At 48.6% G+C, this 23,903-nt stretch overlaps 1 protein-coding gene across 1 annotated transcript in view; it reads right to left on the bottom strand.

Annotated features, from left to right (window-relative positions):
- DYNC2LI1 (dynein cytoplasmic 2 light intermediate chain 1) overlaps window positions 1-23,903 on the bottom strand; it is a 151,014-nt gene that overhangs the window by 4,068 nt on the left and 123,043 nt on the right. The window contains exon 12 of the mRNA XM_075338013.1: window positions 20,651-20,743. Within this exon, the coding sequence (XP_075194128.1) occupies window positions 20,651-20,743 (93 nt within the window). The remainder of the gene's footprint in view (window positions 1-20,650; window positions 20,744-23,903) is intronic.

Below are 23,903 nucleotides of genomic sequence, written 5' to 3'. Positions count from 1 at the left end.
GGTGGGAATAAACAGAAAACTGAGAAGTAGGCGAAACCTAACTTCACAAATGGGCGACAGCCGCCTGAAGGATGCGTCTGCCCAAGCTCGCATCTGCCGAAGCATGAGCATGCACTTGGTAGTGCTTCGAAAAGGTATGCAGACTAGTCCAAGTGGCAGCCTGACAGACCTGCTGAGCCGTAGCTTGGTGCCTGAAAGCCTGAGAGCTCTGGTCGAGTGTGCCTTGATCCCCGGCGGGGGAGGCACTTGAGTACACTGGTAGGCATCGGAAATGGCCGACCTAATCCAACGAGCTAGGGTCGGCTTAGAAATGTCCTGGTTAAGGTGGAAAGGAGATACCTCCTTAGGAAGAAAGTCCGGAGTCGGACGGAGAACCACCTTGTCTTGATGAAAAACCAAAAAAGGTGACTCCGAAGAGAGAGCAGCCAAATCAGAGACTCTCCTGAGGGAAGTTATGGCCACTAGAAAGACCACTTTCTGTGAAAGACGGGACAAAGAAACCTCCCTAAGTGGCTCAAAAGGGGGTTTCTGCAAGGCTGTGAGGACCAGATTAAGGTCCCAGGGATCCAAAGGCCGCCGGTAAGGCGGAATGATGTGAGATGCGCCCTGCATGAAGGTGCGCACCTGAGCCAGCCGGGCGATACGCCGCTGGAACAATACTGACAGAGCCGAGACCTGTCCCTTGAGGGAATTGAGAGATAGTCCTAGCTGCAGACCGGACTGTAGAAAGGACAGAAGGGTCGGCAGGGAAAAAGGCCAAGGAGCATGGCCGGAAGAGTGACACCAGGACAGGAAAATTCTCCAGGTCCTGTGATATATCTTGGCCGAGGAAGACTTCCGAGCCCGAGTCATAGTGGAGATGACTTCAGGAGGGATACCAGAAGTCCTCAAGATCCAGGACTCAAGAGCCACGCCGTCAATCTGAGAGCCGCAGAATTCTGGCGGAAAAACTGACCTTGTGAGAGAAGGTCTGGACGGTCCGGAAGATGCCACGGCACCTCCACGGACAGATGGAGCAGGTCTGGGTACCAAGCTCGCCTGGGCCAGTCTAGAGCAATGAGGATGACCCGACGGCCCTCCATTCTGATCTTGCGCAGGACTCTGGTCAAGAGAGCTAGAGGGGGAAACACGTAAGACAGACAAAACTGGGACCAATCTTGAACCAGCGCGTCCGCTGCAAAGGCCTGAGGATCGTGGGAGCGAGCCACGTAAACCGGAATCTTGTTGTTGTGCCGGGATGCCATTAGATCCACTTCCGGAGTGCCCCACTTGCGGCAGATTGTCCGAAACACTGCCGGATGCAGAGCCCACTCGCCGCTGTCCACGGTTTGACAGCTGAGATAATCTGCCTCCCAGTTTTCCACGCCTGGGATGTGGACTGCGGATATGGCAGACTTGGAGTCCTCCGTCCACTGAAGGATGCGTTGAACCTCCAACATTGCCAGGCGGCTGCGTGTCCCGCCCTGGTGATTGATGTAGGCAACCGCTGTGGCGTTGTCTGACTGGACTCGAATGTGCTTGCCCGCCAACAGATGGTGAAAGGCTAAGAGAGCTAGAAGCACAGCTCTGATTTCCAGCACATTGATCGAGAGGGCTGATTCGGACTGAGTCCAAGTGCCCTGCGCTCTGTGGTGGAGATATACTGCTCCCCAGCCGATTAGACTGGCATCCGTGGTGAGGATCACCCAGGACGGGGCCAGGAAGGAGTGTCCCTGAGACAGAGAGAGGGGCCGAAGCCACAACTGAAGGGAGCCCCTGGTCTGTGGCGACAGAGCCACCAACCTGTGCAAGGAGTAAGTCCGCTTGTCCCAACAGCGGAGAATGTCCAGCTGCAGAGGACGCAGATGGAACTGGGCAAAGGGAACCGCTTCCATTGACGCCACCATCTGACCCAGCACCTGCATTAGGTGCCTGATGGAGTGACGGCGAGACCTCAGCAGGGGTGGAGGGACCTCAGCAGGGGTGGAGGGACTGCTGTTTGACTAAGGGCAGCTTTACAAGTGCCGGCAAAGTCTCGAACTGCATCCCTAGGTATGTGAGACTCTGGGATGGAGTCAGAGTGGACTTGAGTAGATTGACAAGCCACCCGAACTGGACTAGAGTGGCGAGAGTGAGCGAGACACTCCGCTGACAGTCTGCACTGGATGAAGCCTTGACCAGAAGGTCGTCCAGGTAAGGAATCACTGCCAACCCCTGGAGGTGCAGAACCGCAACCACTGCTGCCATGACCTTGGTGAATACTCGAGGGGCCGTGGCTAACCCGAAGGGGAGAGCCACGAATTGGAAATGTTCCTCTCCGATTGCAAAATGTAGCCAACGCTGGTGTGAAACTGCAATTGGCACATGCAGATAGGCATCTCTGATGTCGATGGATGCTAGAAAATCTCCTTGGGTCATTGAGGCAATGACTGACCGCAGAGACTCCATGCGAAAATGCCGCACCTGAACATGCTTGTTGAGAAGCTTGAGATCCAGGATGGGCCGGAAGGAACCGTCCTTCTTGGGGACTAGGAAGAGATTTGAGTAGAAACCTCTGAACCGTTCCCGGGCGGGAACCGGTACAATTACTCCGTTGACCCGCAAGGATGCCACGGCCTGAGAGAAGGCGGCGGCCTTGGAGCAGGGGGGAGTGGACAGAAAAAATCTGTTTGGTGGGCTGGAAGAGAATTCTATCCTGTAGCCGTGGGAGATGATATCCCGCACCCACTGATCGGAGACGTGTTGAAACCACACGTCGCCTAAGTGGGAGAGCCTGCCACCGACCAAGGACGTTGCTGGCGCGGCCAGATAGTCAAGAGGAGGCTGCCTTAGTGGCAGCGGCTCCTGCGGTCTTCTTAGGACGCGGCTTCGTGCGCCAGCTGGGTTTGCGGTCCTTGGCTGAGTTAGTGGACGAGGCTGAGGGCTTAGAGGATGACCAGTTAGAGGAACGAAAGGAACGAAACCTCGACTGGTTCCTGCCCTGGACAGGTTTCCTGGTTTTAGTTTGTGGCAAGGAAGTACTCTTCCCGCCAGTAGCTTCCTTAATAATTTCATCCAGTTGTTCGCCGAACAGCCGGGACCCAGCAAATGGGAGCCCAGCAAGGTACTTCTTGGAAGAAGCGTCTGCTTTCCACTCTCGAAGCCACAAGATCCTGCGGATAGCGAGGGAATTAGCCGAAGCCACCGCAGTGCGGTGAGAAGCCTCCAGAATGGCAGACATGGCATAGGATGAAAAGGCTGAAGCCTGGGAAGTTAAGGCAACCATTTCGGGCATAGAGTCCCTGGTGAGGGAATGCATCTCCTCCAGAGAAGCAGAGACGGCTTTAAGAGCCCATACTGCTGCAAAAGACGGGGAGAACGAGGCCCCTGCCACTTCATATACAGATTTGGCCAGAAGGTCAACCTGGCGGTCAGTGGAATCCTTAAGTGAGGTGCCATCAGCCACAGATACAACTGTCCGGGCTGAGATTCTAGACACCGGAGGGTCTACCTTCGGTGAATGAGCCCACTCCTTGACCACCTCTGGTGGAAAGGGAAAACGGTCATCAGAACTACGCTTTGGGAAGCGTTTGTCAGGACAGGCCCTGGGCTTGGTCACAGTGGCCTGAAAACTGGAGTGGTTAAAGAACACACTCCTTGATCTCTTAGGTGAGGTAAACTGGTGCTTTTCTACCAGAGAGGGTTGCTCCTCTGATACTGGTGGATTGAGGTCCAGTACAGAATTAATGGACGCAATCAAATCACTAACATCTGCATCACCTTCGGTCAGATCAATGGGGCACATGGAGGTAGCGTCCGAGCCCACAGTAAAGGCATCCTCCTCGTCCTGCGATTCAGCTCGTGAATCAGAGCCGCGGGACGAGGAAGGAGAGGAGTCCCTGCGTCTCCGTTTAGGAGGACGGGGTCTGAGCTCTGTGAGCTCTGCTGAGCGAGCCGTAGCAGCAGAGGCGCCCTGAGAAGGGGGCTGATGCATGCTCAGCAGAGTCCGGGACAACTGTCCCATGGAGTCGGCAAAGGACTGGGAGATAGACTTAGAGAAGGATTCTACCCAAGCCGGGGGTTCAGCCGCCGGAGCCGGAGCAGCCGGAGGGACCACTGGGAGTGAGACTCCAGGCTGAGGCACCACCATGTTAGAGCAGGCATCACAATGTGGATATGTGCTCGGTTAAGGCAGTACGAGCTTACATGCAGTGCATATTGAGTACAGCCTTGCAGCCTTGCTCCTTGTGTGAGACATGCTGCTGAAGTCAGGGTTCTGAGCAGAATGGCCCCCAGAGAGTATATAAGCAGGTCCACAACCGGAGGTTGTGGCTTACCAGACCGTTTGTGTGCCCTCCAGATCCACACAGGCCGGACCCCCAGAGAGATGCTGCAGCCAGCTCTGATCAGTGTGAGAACGCTGATAAAATGGCGCCGGAGCGAGGAGAGGGGGCGGGGCCTACTCAAAGAGCGGGATCCGGAGGGCCAAGGAGGTATACAGGGGAGGGAATCTTTCCTCAGAGAGGAGTGTCCCTTCCCTGTGCCGAATAGCCGCTGGGCGGAGCTGCACTGTCCCTCTGCATGATTGGCATGCAGGGGCAGTGAAAACGAAAGTAGGCCTCAGGCGAAGCCGGGGCCTAAATTTAACAATGCGGCCGGCGCGCAGGCACCATCGGCGCGGTTCTCCGGTGAAAACCAGAGAACCGGCCGGAAAAGTCAGCATAGTTACACAGCACACTCTCCCCAACAATAAAGTACAAGGGACCCCCTGATAACCACGTCTCAGATACTTAGCTTGTGAGACGCAGGGCCAGGTCCCTGAGGGATGAGTGCTCCATCCGGCAGGATCCAAAAGGGGCTGCGGATGGAGACCGTTCTCCTGCAAGGCAGGCAGAACCGTGCTGGCTCCCACTTCAAGCCAGAGCCCGAGGGGATGGTGAAGGAGCGCGGCATGTAAGGCTCCAGCCCTGAAATCAACCTTAACAACACCGCCGACACAGTGGGGTGAGAAGGGACATGCCGGGAATCCAGGCTTGGACCCGCTTTTCTTCAAATTCTTTCCAAAAGTCAAAATCAGATGAGAATGCATGTGTGGATGTGTGCCTCCTGAACACAAAGCATTGAACTGGCTATATTTGGTTATCCAGGGGGTGTATATGCTAGGAGGGAGGAGCTACACTTTTTAGTGTAGTACTTTGTGTGTCCTCCGGAGGCAGAAGCTATACACCCATGGTCTGGGTCTCCCATAAGGAACGATGAAGAAAAGGTAAGTATACTGAATTTAATTAAAAAAAAAATAAAAATAAGATCGCTAGTGTAAATGGCTAAAAGAGGAGGCGCCGGCACCGGAGGACGAAGACGCCCATATGACCCACATCCACCGCAGCGACCGATTTAGGTGACTATTATAAAGTGTCTTTTATGTTCTACACAGCGGCCTGGAATCTTATATACAGCATGTTAGAATGCTGTGTATAAGAGCCCACTAGTAGTGGCCTGAGGTTATAGGGCAAAAAACTGGTGACAGGTTCCCTCTAAACACGGTGGACAAATTTATATTTGGTTTCCTTCGTCAATTTCTAGGGTCATTGTCCCTTTAAAATGACGTGAAAATTCTATTTTCACTCTTCAGAAATCACCGATGTGTTAATGGGGATCTTAGTAAAGTACAGCAGTAGTTCACCGCTGAGGATACGGTCATATCTTACTGTGATAAGATAATGGTACAATATTCATGCCCAGAATCAGCATGAAACCTAAGAATAGGTAGAAGGAGTGCCAAGCTCCAGAGATGTCTGGAAATGGAGGCAAGACGGAGCAAAGGGCACCGACCCCGGGAATTGTCACAGTGACACGCACCATCTGCCGCCAATATTAAGAGGCCGGGTCACCGCTTCAGGAAAGCACCTCGCTACCAACAAAGGGGAACTTTACTATTAACCACTCACAGGACCAGGCCCATTTATTTACTTATTCCCTCATGTTTGTGCTTTACATTTTTTCCTCCCCTTCTTCCATGAGCTATATCTGTATTTATTTTTCCAACGTCATAGCGTATAAGGATTTGTTCAATGAGGGACTTGTTGTTTTGAATGACACTGTCTATTTTATAATAAAATATAGAGAAAATCAGAAAAAAACTTTCCAAGTGAAAAATCCTAATTGCGGCATTTTTATTTATTTTTTGTTTGGTTTTGTTTTGACATTTTGGGCGATAAAAGTGACCTGACAATATACGATTCTCCCGATGTCAATGATTACGGCGACATCAAACTTGTGTCATTGTCTTTTTTATATTTTAGCAGTTAAAAACAAATTCAGGCTTTGCAAAAAAAAAATAAAAAATAACATTTTATTGTCACTATTTTTTGAGACTTCTAACTTTTTTATTTTAGGGACGGAGATACCTGAGGGTTGGAATTTTGCCTGTTGAGCTCCTGATTTTATTGGCAAAGACATGTGAAGCCTCATCGCGTTCAGGCTGGGCGGTCAATTCACTTGTATTGAGCGAGGCCGCGCACGTCTAGTCAGAATGTGGTTGGGAGTAAGGAGATCGCATACACATGACCATCCGCTGTTTGTGCTTGTTCCTTTACAGCTTCATTATTTTAATAGATAAGATATTGTGGACACTTAAATGTCGCTGTCATAGATTTACAGGGGCATTTAAGGGGTGAAACAGCAGTAATTTGAGCTAGCTCTGATCGCTGCTGTTAAAAGCTGGCGCAGTCTGTATAACACAGCCATGTATCCTAACCCCACTTTATACATGTGCACCCGAAATCTGATTTGCATTTAAAACGGATGTCTGGAAGCTGTTAGGCCCTGTGCGCATACTGCGTTTTTTGCCGCGTTTTTGGGTGCAGTTTGTGGCCCGAAACTGCATGCATTTCCTTCCCCAGCAAAGTCTGAGATTTCATAAAGACTGTGCGCACGTTGCTTCTTTTTTCCTTGCAGTTTTGGTTGCAGAAAAAAAAAAGCTGCATGTCACTTCTTTTTGCATTTTTCCCTGCATTTTGCCATTGACAATGTTAAAAAAAAACCGCAGGGGCAAAAACGCACCGAAAATGCGGCAAAAACGCATGCGCTTTTTGATGCGCTTTTCAGCTTGAGGTGCATTTTTCTGCCACAAGGTGCAGAAATTTTCTGCAGTGTGCGCACATAGCCTTAAAGGGGTTTAACAAGACTGCAGCTATCTAAAGGACAGGTGATGAGCTGCTGCTTGCTAATGTCCCACCGATCATAAGAACAGGATCCCCACCTTGAATGGAATAGGGCACAAGCATGTGCGCAGCCGCTCAATACACAATCTATGAAATGGACAGAGGTAACTGAGAACAAAGCTTATCTGTCAGCAATACTGAGACCTATGGTGTTAAAGGGAACCTGTCACCAGATTTTTCCCTATTAAACTAAAAGAATCCCCTTCTGCAGCTCCTGGGCTGCATTCTATGAAGGTGCACCTTGGCCCGGATTCCCCTTCCAGACCCCAAAAATAACTTTATAAAACTTGGCCGTTAGGTATGCTAATTACCTTGGTTGGCCAGATGGGCGGGCTCATTTTCTCTTCCTTTATCCCCCTCCTGCCGCTGATCGCCGTCCTCCTTCCTTGATTGACGGGATGACGCCCTCAGTCATCCTCCTCGGTGCATTTTCAAATCTCGGGCCTGTGGGGTTAGGTTTGCTCGCGCAGGCGCAGTTCGCTCTGCCATATTGCGGGCAGAGCAGAAAACAGCTGCCCTCGCTCGCGCCTGTGAGCTAAATGCGCAGGCGCGAGATTATGGGCGGGTACGAGCATGGTGCTGGTGAGGTCAGTGAGTCAGGGCCAAGGGGCACCTTCATAGAATGCAGCCCAGGAGCTGCAGAAGGGGAATCTTTTAGTTAAATAGAGAAAAATCTGGTGACAGGTTCCCTTTAAGTTGCTCTAAGTTAATAATTTCACCCAAAATTTAATACCTCAATTTTCCTAACTGAAATATAAATATAAAGGAGAGAGAAAACACAGTGCCACTTATTTGAGAAAGGGGAAGAGGGGCAGCCGAATGGGTGAAAAGCAAACATATGGCTGATCTTATCAATACCAAGATTAATGGTGGACAACGATCAAGGTCATTGATTCAGCAATGATTTCAGTATTGGTTCTTCTGAATGTTTCCTGTCATTTACTCACTTTAGTATTTGGCACTGTGATGGGCACTGTTATTGGAAGAGTGTGGCTGGCAATGTGGTGGGGCACTCTGGATGACACCATACACGAGGTCCTGTGGGTGGATAATGTGGTACACTCCCCCAAGCAATGTGGACAGCTGTCATTACTTGTGGTTCTTTAGGACTGAAACTGCTCATAGGATTTTTTTCTGCTGTTTTTGATATGTCGTCGGGGTCACGGAATTCGTGACGCACATCCGGCATCGTTAGCGACGTCGTTGCGTGTAACACCTACCAGCCACCGCTAACGATCAAAAATACTCACCTAATCGTTGATCGTTGACACGTCGTTCATTTTCAAAATGTCGTTGCTTGTTGTGGACGCAGGTTGTTCATCGTTCCTGAGGCAGCACACATTGCTACGTGTGACACCCCGGGAACGACGAACAACACCGTACCTGCGTCCTCCGGCAATGAGGTGGGAGTGTTGGTAATGCGGCTGCTCTCTGCCCCTCCGCTTCTATTGGTCGCCGGCTGTGTGACGTTGCTGTGATGCCGCACGAACCTCTCCCTAAAAGAAGAGGTTGTTCACCGACCACAGCGACGTCGTTAGGAAGGTAAGTGCTTGTGACTCCTACTAGCGATATTTTACGCCTCGGGCAGCGATTTGCCCGTGACACACAAACGACAGGGCAAGTGAGATCGATAGCAACATCGCTAGCGATGTTGCTGCGTGTAAAGCGGCCTTAAAAGAACCTCAGCGTCAAATATGCACCAAAAAGGCATCAGAAAAGGAGAAGATACATTAAAAAATGCATCAAATGCACAATACTGCTATTGCATATTTTGGTGCAGACAGCTGCATAGAGAGACGCAGTATTTTTACATGTGGGAACATGGCCTAAGCTAGAAACTTAGGCCTCTTTGACACATCCATGCAAAACACTGACGTTTTGCACGGACCGTGTTGAAGGTGCGTATGCCATGATTTTGGCACACATGTGTTCTCTGTGTGCTATCCATGATATCACACGGAGAGCAGAAACTTTTTACTCACCTGTCCCCGGACCTGCTGTCCATGGTGCTGGTTTCCGGGTATGTGGTGCAGTGAATATTCATGAGCATAATGAGCGGGCCCGGAAGCAAGTGACAACATTACCGAAGACAGCAGTGCTGGAGACAGATGAGTATAGAAAATAATTTTATGTCAAAGACACCTGTTTTCTCTGGTACGTGTCACAATGATGTCAAACGGATCACATCAGTGTGTGGTCCGTCTGACATCAATGCTGCCGGAGAAAAACGGACTTGTCTCCATGCGGAACACACGGATATGCGTGAGAGCCACACGGACACAAGTCCGTGGAAAAAAAAAACACGGATGTGTGCACAGACCTATTGATTTGAATGGGTCTGCATACGTTCGTGTGTCCGGTACGTATGAAAACAGACGTCACACATACTGGAATCACGGACGGGTGGAGAGGGCCTTAGGGTGGCTTTACCTGCTACGATATCCGGCCCGATATCGCTAGCATGAGACCCGCCCCCATCGTTTGTGCGTGACGGGCATATCGCTGCCCGTCGCGCACAAAATCGCGCACCCCATCACACGTACTTACTTGCCCTTCGACGTCGCTGTGACCGGCAAACCGCCTCCTTTCTCTTGGCTTCACAGCGACGTCACTAAGCGGCCGCCCAATGAAAGCGGAGGGGCGGAGATGAGCGGGACGTAACATCCCGCCCACCTCCTTCCTTCCGCATTATGGCCGGAGGCAGGTAAGGAGATGATCCTCGTTCCTGCGGCTTCTCACACAGCGATGTGTGCTGCCGCAGGAACGAGGATCAACTTCGCCCCAGCAGCGATAATTGGGAGCGGACCCCCATGTCAACGAGGAGCGATTTTGGACGTTTTTGCAACGATCCAAAGTCGCTCCTAGGAGTCACAAGCTACGACATCGCAACAGCGGCCGGATGTGCGTCACAAAATCCGTGACCCCAACGAGATCGCTGTAGTGAAATCGTAGCGTGTAAAGCCCGCTTTAGGCTGAGTTCACATGTCCTGCAATCATCTGTTAGAACAGACCCGGCAGAGATCTATTGGCAAAAAAGTTCTGCAAACACAACTTTGTCCGTTGTCAAAAAACTAATTTCTGCCAGATCCATTTTTTTCTTTCTTACATTGGAGTCTATGGAGGACGGATTTGTTTTTCTTGCATTTTTAATGGGTCAATTTTTTTCTTACAGGAACTGTTTCAAATGGAAGATAAATACCAATCCATTAACGGATACGTTCTCCATACACTCCAATGTTAAAAAATGAATCCGGCAGACATCAGTTATTTAACAATGGACAAAAAAAAGTTATTTTTGCTGAACTTTTTTCCCAATTGATGTCTGCAGGATCTGTTCTAACAGACGATTACTGCACATGTGAACTTAGCCTTACAAAACCGAGGCCCTTCAAAACAATTTTTTTCCCCCCGGTTATATAATAAAAAAGAAAAAAGATATCAAGATAAAAATAAAGCTTGGGCCGAGCTACGACCACTGTAGCTTCTAAACTTGGTGTCACGGAAATGATAGACTTAAAAATACCAAAACCTGCAGAAAGGCACAACCATCACCCAAGTCATTAACCGACAGACCATGGTGTAACCGGATTGTCTCAAGGCGATCCACTGGATACAATATAAATGTCTAATATATGCGGGTCCGCCCTATCTTCACACTGGGGGTTACTTGATCCCACATTTCGTCTGGTGTTGGCCACCAGTAAAAACAGGGATCGGGGACTCGCCTCTATCAGACATTTATGATGTTTCCTGTTGATACGCCTTAGATGGCTGTTTTGAGAAAGGTTTCCATACACATTAGATAGATGACGGATACACGACAGTTCAGCCAGCAAATATGCCACCCCTGACAGGAAAGCTTGGCTCGGCTAATCGCTTCTGTGTTTTCTATCAGAGAGACGTCTGGCAGCGGCTTATCTCTGCCCGGAACAAAAGGATCAGCCTATGGATTCTTCTCTCCCCCAAAAACATCAGGGGAGAGTCAGGAGCCCCATACATATTAGTCTGTTGGTTGATGTCAATGAGTACTGTGTATGGGGGCATAAGGCCACGTGCACATGAGTATTTGGTGAGTTTTTTACCTTAGTATCTGTAAGACCACGTGCACACGTTGAGTATTTGGTGAGTTTTTTACCTCAGTATTTGTAGCCAAAACCAGGAGTGGAACAATCAGAGGAAACTTACAATAGAAACACAGGCACCACTGCTGCATTTTTCACCAACTTCTGGATTGACATATATACTGAGGTAAAAATCTCACTAAATATTCAACGTGTGCATGTGGCTTTACAGATACTGAGGTAAAAATCTCACTAAATATTCAACGTTTGCTCGTGGCTTTACTAATACTGAGGTAAAACCCTCACCAAATACTCAACATGTGCACATGGCCTTACAAATACTGAGGTAAAAAACTCTCTAAATACTCAACATGTGCACGGGGCGATGGATGGGTATTTTGGCTGAATGTATGTTTGGCTGACAGCTATCCCTCCTAGCTCCTCCATTGATGGGAACGCTCAGATGAGCACTTGCGTTGTCAATGGTCGGCTGATCCCACTGAATTAATTGGGTTTGACCAATTTTAACCTATGTTTACAGGGGCAGGCTTAGTTCTCCAGAAAGGCCTGATGAAAAGACATGATAGCAGAATCCACTACACAGACAGGTAACTCTGGGCCACTGACATTAATATACCGTGTTATCATGTGCTGAAGCGATAAACATTCTCCAAATGTAGCTCATAAGTAATTGCTTTCACGCTGCATTTATGGGAACGCGTCCAGGTCATTGATAAGCAGATGAACAACTCTAGGGGTTATTCTCGGTCAAATGAAGTTACCGGTGAAAAATAAAACTATCTATGAGTACAGACCTCAATAATATAGACTCAATGTATACAGTATGTGTAGTCTATGTACAGTGTGCATCATGGGAACCGCCCTTGGGTACTAAACTGCACTTTTGGCTTCTAAGCTAAAACATTTGGGAGTCAATTAAATGCTTTAGTCCCCAAATTTACATAAATAATTCATTTCAGCAAATGAGTTGGAAACATGATTTTTTCCTCTCTGAAGCTGCTCGCTCAGTACATTTCTACGTGTATCAGTGAAGCGAGTGGCAGCCACAGAGACAGAGGGAAGCCAGAGTGAAGAACGTGTCCGCTCACAGTGTATGCACGTGGCTGGGCTCAGGCAGTGTCGGTGCGCATGCGTAGGCATGTCGGTTGAGTTCAGGCAGTGCTCACTTTCTGCAAACAAGTGGTGCCAATCAGAAGGGGGGTAAGTTGCCAAAATGCAACTTGAGAGATGCAAAGGTGTATTGTGCCATGGCCAAACCAAGGGTGCATTAAAGCCCCCTCATTTGCATTTAAAAAGTTATTTTCCTAAGCACTGCACCACTAAAATATACAGTACTACCAAGAGTTTTCTAGGGGCTTAGTCCCCTCTATCACTGTACAGCTGGATTAATATGCATTTTTCAGGTTATAAACTACTTATAACCATTAAAAAAATTAAAAGAGGTTGTCCACTACTTTTACATTGATGGCTTATGTCAACGTCTGATCGGCCGGGGTTTGACACCCGGCACCCCTGCTGATCAGCTGTTCTCGGTGGCAGTCAGTTCTGCCGTCTTCTTATTGCGGCAGGGGTCGGCTACTGCACCTCCGCCTCCTATTGATTTAAATAGGGGGCTGATGTGCAGTACTCGGCTGATATCAGAAGACCAGGCAGCTCCGGAATTGGGGATTCCCAGCCACCGTCTGCCACATACAGCACTGAGAACAGCTGATCGGGAGGCGTGTGGGGGGTCGGACACCGGCCGATCAGACACTGATGACCTATTCTAAGGATAGACCATAATTGTTCTCATATTTCCAGTTCATTTTTATCATATAATGAATGCCGTAAAAAGGAAACCCAAACAATATTAAACACTAGTGGAGATGCGTTTCTTTCCCCATTTTTCGGCACTTCCTTGAAAAGCTGAAAGCCTCTGTGAGCAGCGAAACCCGTGGGGTGTTCTTTCCTAACACCTCCCTGCCTCTCTGGATATGCTGATTTTGGGCACTGATAACATGCTTTTCTTGCATCTAAAAATGTTGCATGTTATCAGTGCCCAAAATCAGCATATCTAGAGAGGCAGAGAGGTGTTAGGGAAGAACTAAAAAAAAAAAGCAGTAAAATAAAAAGTAATAATAATAAAATAATAATAATTAAAAAAATAAATAATAACTTTTTGATTTTAGTATTTCTTACTTGGTATTGTGCATATCGATGTATATTGCTTATATTTAGCCAGACTGCTCTTCATATATTGTACATGTGTTTGCTTTTCCTGTATTGTCTAGGGCGGTACGGTGGTTCAGTGGTTAGCACTGCAGTCTTGCAGCGCTGGGGTCCTGGGTTCAAATCCCACCAAGGACACCATCTGCAAAGAGTTTGTATGTTCTCCCCGTGTTTGCGTGTGTTTCCTCTGGGTTCTCCGGTTTCCTCCCACATTCCAAAGACATACAGATAGGGACTTTAGATTGTGAGCCCCAATGGGGACAGTGTTGCCAATGTACGTAAGGCGCTGATACACATTCCCCTGAAGAAGGTACGCCGAAACACGTGTAGGGTGGGTTGGAGGCTCCCTACACACGCTACGCTCTTGAGTCCTGGATCTTGACGGCTTCTGGTATTCCTCCTGAAGTCATCTCCACTATGACTCGGGCCCGTAAGTCTTCCTCCGCCAAGATCTATCACAGGACTTGGAAAATTTTCCTGTCCTGGTGTCGCTCTTCCGGCCATCCTCCTTGGCCATTCTCCTTGCCGACCCTTCTGTCCTTTCTACAGTCCGGTCTGCAGCTAGGACTGTCCCTCAACTCTCTCAAGGGACAAGTCTCAGCTCTATCAGTGCTGTTCCAGCGGCGTCTCGCTCGGCTGGCTCAGGTCCGCACCTTCATGCAGGGCGCGTCTCACATCATTCCGCCTTACCTGCGGCCCTTAGATCCCTGGGACCTTAATTTGGTTCTCACGGTTTTGCAGAAACCCCCCTTTGAGCCCCTTAGGGAGGTTTCTTTGTTTCATCTTTCACAGAAAGTGGCCTTTCTGGTGGCTATAACCTCCCTCAGGAGAGTCTCTGATTTGGCTGCGCTCTCCTCGGAGTCACCTTTTTTGGTTTTTCATCAAGACAAGGTGGTTCTCCGTCCGACTCCGGACTTTCTTCCTAAGGTGGTCTCTCCTTTCCACCTTAACCAGGACATTACCCTACCTTCCTTTTGTCCGGCTCCTGTTCATCGGTTTGAAAAAGCGTTGCATACTCTGGATCTGGTGCGTGCTCTCCGGATCTATGTGTCTCGCACTGCTGCTCTTAGGCGGTGCACTTCTCTTTTTGTGCTAACCACAGGCCGGCGCAAGGGCCTCTCTGCTTCTAAGCCGACCTTAGCCCGTTGGATTAGGTCGACCATTTCGGACGCCTACCAGTGCACTCAGGTGTCTCCCCCGCCGGGGATCAAGGCACATTCGACCAGAACTGTCGGTGCCTCTTGGGCTTTCAGGCACCAGGCTACGGCTCAGCAAGTCTGTCAGGCTGCCACTTGGACTAGCCTGCATACCTTTTCGAAGCACTACCAAGTGCATGCTCATGCTTCGGCAGATGCGAGCTTGGGCAGACGCATCCTTCAGGCGGCTGTCGCCCATTTGTGAAGTTAGGCTCCGCCTACTTCTTAGTTTTTCTGTTTATTTCCCACCCATGGACTGCTTTGAGACGTCCCATGGTCTGGGTCTCCCATAGGAACGATAAAGAAAAAGAGAATTTTGTTTACTTACCGTAAATTCTTTTTCTTATAGTTCCGTATTGGGAGACCCAGCTCCCTCCCTGTTGGCAATTTCTTGTTCCGCGTGTTATCACCGGCTGTTGTCGTGGACAGAGTCTCCGGTTGTTCCGGTTCTTACTCTGTTTTACTTGTGGGTGGCTATTCTCCTTCAGCTTTTGCACTAAACTGGCTAGATTTGGTTCTCCAGGGGGTGTATAAGCTCAGAGGGAGGAGCTACACTTTTAAGTGTAGTACTTTGTGTGTCCTCCTGAGGCAGAAGCTAAACACCCATGGTCTGGGTCTCCCAATACGGAACTATAAGAAAAAGAATTTACAATAAGTAAACAAAATTCTCTTATAATTTCTGTGGCAGTTTCTCCATGTGTGTTCGCCTGTTTTGAGCCCTTGCTGCCATCTGAAGGCCTTTTTATGTAATTACACTTTCTATATTCAATTATCATTGGACTGTGTTTGGGCCCCTCCTGTCATCATTTACCTTGCTTATAAATTGCTGTTTTAATTTTAATTATTAATAAAGGAATATATTTTATTGGATTTTGGCTGTTTTTCTTTGTTGGTCCAATAGGGACAGTGTTGCCAATGTATGTAAAGCGCCGTGGACTTAATAGCGCTATATAAATGAATAAAATTATTATTATAAAATTATTATTGTCTACCTAGCTGTTATACAGTGCTATACATTTGTATTGCAATGTGTCTTAAGGCTGCCGCACTGTTGTCATTTCTAGACATAGCAGGGAAGACTCACCGGTGGACCCCAGGAAGGTCTATGATTTAACAAATTGCAGCTGGGGAAGAACACTGTCTGAAAGGGAACACCCCCTTAAGGGTATGTGCCCACGTTGCAGATTTTTTTCTGCTCATAAAACTGCGTTTCTTGCCAGGAAAACCACTGAGTAAAAAACATACTTTTTTTGCTGCATTTAAGCGTTTTTCATGCAATTTTTTTTATGCATTGAGATAGGGAATATGCAGAAACCACTGACATGTCAATTGTTGGGTGCCGTTTTTTTCCACACCAAAATCTGCAGCTAGGGCCCAGCACTTCAGGATTCTCAGAATTTGCTGGGATGCGTTTTTTCATGCAGTATTGATTTAAAATCTGCAAGAATAAAACTCCATGAAAAAAACGCAGCGTGGGTGCACAGCTTATGGAACCAGCCGATTTTCCGTCATTTTTCTGTGTCTGAAAAGTATTCAATATTTGAGATGCATATACAGTAGTTAGCTGTCAGCCGAACGATGGTCTGTCTGATCTCTCCTAACTCCTCCATACACAGCAGCGCTCGCCCTGCCGAGAGCTCCTCTGTGCTCAATGAGAAGTCCACCAGTGGTCACTTATCTCACCGAGAACTAAAGGCCCCTTTACACACTGCAACATCACTAGCGATATCACTGTAACGTCACCGGTTTTGTGACGTAATAGCGACCTCCCCAGTGACATTGCAGTGTGTGACACGCATCAGCGACCTGGCCCCTGCTGTGAGGTCGCTGATCGCTGCACGTCTCTCAGGAACGTTTTTTGGTCCTTTGTTTCCCGCTGTGCAGCATGCATTGGTGTTTTTGACACCATTACAACGACATCATTAGCGACTTAGTCCGTAGGCGTGCTATAGCGCTCCCTACCACAGAGGTCGTTCTGCAGGTCCGGGATGTCTGGAAAGTCTCTAAACGCTGCTGCGTCATTGGCCAGATTTGCCTGTTTGACAGCTTACCAGCGATTGTTTAGAGACTTTCCAGCCATCCCGGCCAAGTCGGGATCGCTGGTGGGATCTCTAGAAAGTCTCAGTGTGCAAAGGGGCCTTGAAGAATCAACGAAGTGGGACATGCCAGATCCTTATCAGTCAAGGAAGAGTCGGGAGGACCCTATGAATATTACACTGTCGGCCGTGCTCATTGATTATCATTGGGTTTGGATGACAATAGCCTAATTTGTATGGGGAACATAACAATCACAACCAACATTATTGTTAAGGCTGGAGTCACAACCATATGTTCTCTCATTTTAGAAAATCGGCCCGATAATGCTAATGACACTTGGCTCAAACTCTGATTGGAGCATGAGCCGAGTGTCACTCACGGTGATCTGATTTTTCCACATGCGAGAAATGGAGCAACGGTGAGGAGAAGATGCAGAACTAAAGCCCGCTTTACACGCTACAATATATCTTACGATGTGTCGGCGGGGTCACTTCATAAGTGACGCACATCCGGCATCGTAAGGTACATTGTAGTGTGTGACAGGTACGTGCGATTGCGATTGAACGTTAAAACGTTCATCGCATACACGTCGTTGAATCCTGACGAATTGCACGTCGGGTTGTTCAATGTTCCCGAGGCAGCACACATCGCAGTGTGTGACACCCCGGGAACGATGAACAGATCTTACCTGCCTCCCACGGCTCCCGCCGGCAATGCGGAAGGAAGGAGGTGGGCGGGATGTTTACGTCCCGCTCATCTCCACCCCTCCGCTTCTATTGGCCGGCTGCCGCGTGACGTCGATGTGACGCCAAACGTCCCTCCCACTCCAGGAAGTGGACTTTCGCCGCCCACATTGAGGTCGTATGGACGGGTAAGTACATGTGACGGGGGTTAATCGTTTGTGCGGCACATTCAACAAATTGAACGTGCCGCACATACGATGGGGCATTGTAACAAATCGTAACATGTAAAGCAGGCTTTACTTTCTCCATCTGCTCTCTTATCTGTGCTGGGTTGTGTTCAGCTTACATCAGTGCACTCTTCTAGAGACACAACAAAAATACTAATGAAGTGGTAATTTACTCCATCAAGAATTCACCAATTTAACAAACATGTCACCCCTGTTTGCTGGAGGAATTGTGGTGGAATTGGTGACTTAATGCATGTCTTTTGGGGGTGTCAGCACTAAAAGAACTCTGGTCGGAAGTATCGAAATTAATCAATAACATCAGTCATTCAAACATTGTTCTCACCCCTCAAAAAGCCCTTCTTTCCTTAAGGGGGCTTTACAAGCAGCGATATCGCTGGTGAAAGCACCCGCCCCCGTCGTTTGTGCGTCACGGGCAAGTCGCTGACCGTGGGGCACAAAATCGTTAGGAATCGTCACACATACTAACCTGCCTAGCGAAGTCGTTGTTGAAAGCAAACCGCCTCCTTGCTAAGGGGGCGGTTCGTGCGGCGTCACAGCGGCGTCACTAAGCGGCTGCCCAATAGAAGCGGAGGGGCGGAGATGAGCGGCCGGAACATCCAGCCCACCTCCTTCCTTCCTCATTGCCGGCGGCCGCAGGTAAGCTGTATTCCGTCGTTTCCGAGGTGTCACATGTAGCGATGTGTGCTGCCTCGGGAACGACAAACAACCTATATCCTGCAACAATCAACGTTTTTTTTTTTAAAATGAACGACGTGTCAACGATAAGGTGAGTATTTTTGATTGTTGATTGCCATTTGTTGGTGTCACACGCAACGACGTCGCTAACGATGCCGGATGTGTGTCACGGAATCCGTGACCCCGGCGACATATCGCTAGATACTTCGTTGCATGTAACAGGGCCTTTAGAACTAGAAGAAATAGATCCCATATACAGGCCCATTATTATCCATATTTTCCTCACTACTAAAAACCTAATTGCAGCCAATTGGAAAAAAATCAATGTCCCCAATATATCACAAATTGTTAAAACTCTCGCCCTTCATGAAAAATATGAAAAACACGATGCTATTATTTATTCGCCCCATATTACAAACGATGGAATCCATGGAACCAATTCCGAGAAGGGATGACGTGAACAATATTTGTGCATCATAATATACATCACATAGGGGTATCTTCTTACAACTCACGACTAAATGTGGTCATTTAATTTGTCGTGACAGATAAGATCATTTATTCGATCGCATGTAATTTGCATATATGTTTTAAGCTGGGTTCACACTAAGCGACAGCGACAACGACGTCGCTGTTACGTCACCATTTTCGGTGACGTAACAGCGACTTTGTAAGTCGCTGTTATGATCGCTGCTTAGCTGTCAAACACAGCAGAAGCAGCGATCATAACGTCGCTGTGCTACATGTGCAGAGAGCAGGGAGCCGCGCTTAGCGCTGGCTCCTTGCTCTCCTAGGTACAGTACACATTGGGTTAATTAACCCGATGTGTGCTGCAGCTACATGTCACAGTGCAGAGAGCAGGGAGCCGCGCGCACTGCTTAGCGCTGGCTCCTTGCTCTCCTTGCTACAGTATACATCGGGTTAATTACCCGATGCGTACTGCAGCCACATGTCACAGTGCAGGAGCCGGCGTCTGGCAGCAAGAGCGGAGGCTGGTAACGAAGGTAAATATCGGGTAACCAGGGAAAGGTCTTCCCTTGGTTACCCGATGTTTACGCTGGTTACAGCTTTCCGCAGCTGCCAGACGCCGGCTCCTGCTCCCTGCTCGCTTCATTTCGTCGCTCTCTCGCTGTCACACACAGCGATCTGTGTGTCACAGCGGGAGAGTGACGACCAAAAAATGAAGCTGGACATTCAGCAACGACCGGCGACCTCACAGCAGGGGCCAGGTCGTTGCTGGATGCCACACACAGCGACAGCGACGGGACGTCGCTGCAACGTCACAGAAAATGGTGACGTAGCAGCGACGTCGTTGTCGTTGTCGCTGTGTGTGACACCAGCTTTAGTTATATTTAATGATTAAGCCTTGTTCTCCCTTACCCTCTACCCTAATTTTTCTTTCCTCCTGTCCCCGTTTCCCCAATTAAATTACACGACTTTCCACAGCCCAACCTTCCCTAAATCCTTCCCATCCCTATCTTATACCTAACCCTTAATAGAAGCTTTAAGATATAGAATTCTTTTGTTATCTATGTTGTATTCAATCATATTCAACTATGAAATAGTATCAAATTCCTCCTCCCCCTTTCCCCTTCTTAATTATTGAAAATAAAAATATTTTAAAACAGATGACATCACAGCAGTCCAATGATTTCTACTGACCCATAGACTTGCACGTGCGCTGTCCAATAGACGCTGCCAATCACAGCATGAAGAATGGACATAAGATAAAAAAAAAATCGCTAAATCGGCACTGCCCAAGAGTATAACAATGGTCAAAGGACTATCGAATAGGGATGATCAAATACTTCGAATATCCGGCTTAGCGAATATTTTCCAAATACCGCTCCACTATTCGACTATTCGCGAATATTCGATGCGCAATGTAAGTCTATGGGAAACCCGAATAACAACTATTCGGAACTATTCGGGCTTCCCATAGACTTAAATTGCGCATCGAATAGTCGAATAGTGGCAATGTATTTGGAAAATATTCGCAAAGCCGGATAATTGAAGTATTCGATCACCCCTACTATTGAATAAAACATCAGATAGTGCTCGTCCGTGGTATACACCAGTGTGAGTGAACCTCTATGCTGAGGTCAGGACAGATGCATAAGATGTTGCTTAGGTCAAGGTGACATGACTTGGAGGGGATGAAGAAAAACAGTTTTCTCCGTGTTCCAGAAATTATCTTCGCCATATAATTTACCTTTGTATGGTATTACACAACAAAGGTATTACTGATAAGCCGTCACTGACTCTAGAAAGCACAACCAGTTATATCCCAGTAAGTGACCTGTAGTAACCCCGGCAGGAAACTTCTAATGAGACACATACCTGATCCTTCACAGCCCGCATGGCATCAACGTCCCTCTCTGCGTATTGGGCGTCTTTCGCAGGGTCCTTTAAATCTTTGGAGGCATTTTTATTCTATTTAAAAAAAGAAGAACATCATATTTTGCAGCTTGAAATCGATTAACCCCTTCCCAACTGTGAGATTTTCCATTTTTTTCTATGTTACCTCCCCCCTCTTCCTACCAAGAGCCATCATTTTTATATGTTGTAGTTTTGAATGACATCATTCATTTTACCATATATTGTACTGAAATATGGGGGGGAAAAAAACACAAGTCCGTTAAAATAGTGAAGAAGAAAAAGAAGGGAATTTTGTTTACTTACCGTAAATTCCTTTTCTTCTAGCTCCAATTGGGAGACCCAGACAATTGGGAGACCCAGACAATTGGGTGTATAGGCTATGCCTCCGGAGGCCGCACAAAGTATTACACTAAAAGTGTAAAGCCCCTCCCCTTCTGCCTATACACCCCCCGTGCTCCCACGGGCTCCTCAGTTTTGGTGCAAAAGCAAGAAGGAGGAAAAGAATTATAAACTGGTTTAAAGTAAAATCAATCCGAAGGAATATCGGAGAACTGAAACCATTCAACATGAACAACATGTGTACACACAAAAAAACAGGGGCGGGTGCTGGGTCTCCCAATTGGAGCTAGAAGAAAAGGAATTTACGGTAAGTAAACAAAATTCCCTTCTTCTTTGTCGCTCCATTGGGAGACCCAGACAATTGGGACGTCCAAAAGCAGTCCCTGGGTGGGTAAAATAATACCTCGTGACAGAGCCGTAAAACGGCCCCTTCCTACAGGTGGGCAACCGCCGCCTGAAGGACTCGTCTACCTAGGCTGGCATCCGCCGAAGCATAGGTATGCACCTGATAGTGTTTCGTGAAAGTGTGCAGGCTCGACCAGGTAGCCGCCTGACACACCTGCTGAGCCGTAGCCTGGTGCCTCAAAGCCCAGGACGCACCCACGGCTTTGGTAGAATGGGCCTTCAGCCCTGAGGGAACCGGAAGCCCAGCAGAACGGTAAGCTTCGAGAATTGGTTCCTTGATCCACCGAGCCAGGGTTGATTTGGAAGCCTGTGACCCTTTACGCTGGCCAGCGACAAGGACAAAGAGTGCATCCGAGCGGCGCAGGGGCGCCGTCCGAGAAATGTAGAGCCTGAGTGCTCTCACGAGATCTAACAAGTGCAAATCCTTTTCACATTGGTGAACCGGATGAGGACAAAAAGAAGGTAAGGAGATATCCTGATTGAGATGAAAGGGGGATACCACTTTAGGGAGAAATTCCGGAACCGGACGCAGAACCACCTTGTCCTGGTGAAACACCAGGAAAGGGGCTTTGCATGACAGCGCTGCTAGCTCAGACACTCTCCGAAGTGAAGTGACTGCTACTAGAAAAACCACTTTCTGCGAAAGGCGTGAGAGAGAAATATCTCTCATTGGCTCGAATGGTGGTTTCTGAAGAACCATCAGCACCCTGTTCAGATCCCAGGGTTCTAACGGCCGCTTGTAAGGAGGAACGATGTGACAAACCCCCTGCAGGAACGTGCGTACCTGTGGAAGTCTGGCTAGGCGCTTCTGGAAAAACACAGAGAGCGCTGAGACTTGTCCCTTAAGGGAGCCGAGCGACAAACCCTTTTCCAGTCCAGATTGAAGGAAGGACAGAAAAGTGGGCAAGGCAAAAGGCCAGGGAGAAAAACCCCGAGCAGAGCACCACGACAGGAAAATTTTCCACGTCCTGTGGTAGATCTTGGCGGACGTTGGTTTCCTAGCCTGTCTCATAGTGGCAATGACGTCTTGAGATAACCCTGAAGACGCTAGGATCCAGGACTCAATGGCCACACAGTCAGGTTGAGGGCCGCAGAATTCAGATGGAAAAACGGCCCTTGAGATAGCAAGTCTGGTCGGTCTGGTAGTGCCCACGGTTGGCCGACCGTGAGATGCCACAGATCCGGGTACCACGACCGCCTCTGTCCCTGAACGATACCCGGCTCCTATCCAGCAGGCTCCACAGGAGTTGTGGATGAAGCACGGTCTCAGTGCCTGGAGACCGATAGGATCCCACTTCACCCAGAGCCCTGAGGGGGATGGGGAAGGAAAAAAGCATGTGGGCTCCAGCCTCCGTACCCGCAATGGATACCTCAACCTTAACCACACCGCCGACAAGAGTGGGGTGAGAAGGGAGCATGCTGGGGGCCCTATATGGGCCCACTTTTCTTCCATCCGATATAGTCAGCAGCTGCTGCTGACCAATCTGTGGAGCTGTGCGTGCATGTCTGCCTCCTTCGCACAAAGCAAAAAACTGAGGAGCCCGTGGGAGCACGGGGGGTGTATAGGCAGAAGGGGAGGGGCTTTACACTTTTAGTGTAATACTTTGTGCGGCCTCCGGAGGCATAGCCTATACACCCAATTGTCTGGGTCTCCCAATTGTCTGGGTCTCCCAATGGAGCGACAAAGAAATGCAATTTTTTTTTCCTGTGAAAAAAAAATATCAGAAATTAGCAAAAAAAAAAAAAAGTTTTGGTTTGTGTCTCCATTTTCTGAGGCCTGCAATATTGTATTAGGGAAACTTGTGGTTTTCTATGAAGCTCAGCCTATTGCTAGGCTTCACAGGATTATCAAGACAGCAGCTAAGGCTGGGGCCACATGGGGATTACTGCGATCCCCTCGCATGACACTCGGCTCATGCTGGCAGTACAGCAGAGCCGAGTGTCATGCGAGTGTCCCTGCGACTGAGGTCCATTCATGCAAGCGGACCTCAGCTGTGGAGGGCGGGCCGGCACTGAGGAGGGGTGGGCCGGTGCTGCGGAGGGGCAGGCCGGCACTGAGGAGGGGCGGGAGAATTTATCTCCCTCTCTCCTCCGTAGACGGCTATTGCCATTCTCGCCTTGCACTCGCGGTACTCTGGTGTAATGCGAGTGCAGTGCGATTTTTCTCTCGCCGCATTGACTTGAATGGGTGCGAGAGAAACAAGGGTCGCATTGCACACGAAGCATGCTGCGACTGTTTTTTCGGTCCGATTTAGAGCTGAGAAAATAAATCGCTCATGTGCGCTGACACTGGCTAAAATTGGTCCGAGTGGAAAGCAATTTTTTTTAGCTCACTCCACTCGCACCGTTTTTCTCGCCGTGTGTCTTAGGCCTAAAGAACCACACTATGCGGGATGGGCAGAGATTGAAAATGCCATTTAAAGAGCTAGACAGCAGCAATGGGAGCTAGCTCCAGTCGCTGAAGTTAGTC

The sequence above is a fragment of the Anomaloglossus baeobatrachus genome, chromosome 3, assembly GCF_048569485.1.
Source record: "Anomaloglossus baeobatrachus isolate aAnoBae1 chromosome 3, aAnoBae1.hap1, whole genome shotgun sequence".
NCBI classification, from domain to species: Eukaryota; Metazoa; Chordata; class Amphibia; order Anura; family Aromobatidae; genus Anomaloglossus; species Anomaloglossus baeobatrachus.
The sequence above is the reverse complement of the archived record's forward strand: the minus strand, read 5'-3'. Positions and strand labels throughout refer to the sequence as shown.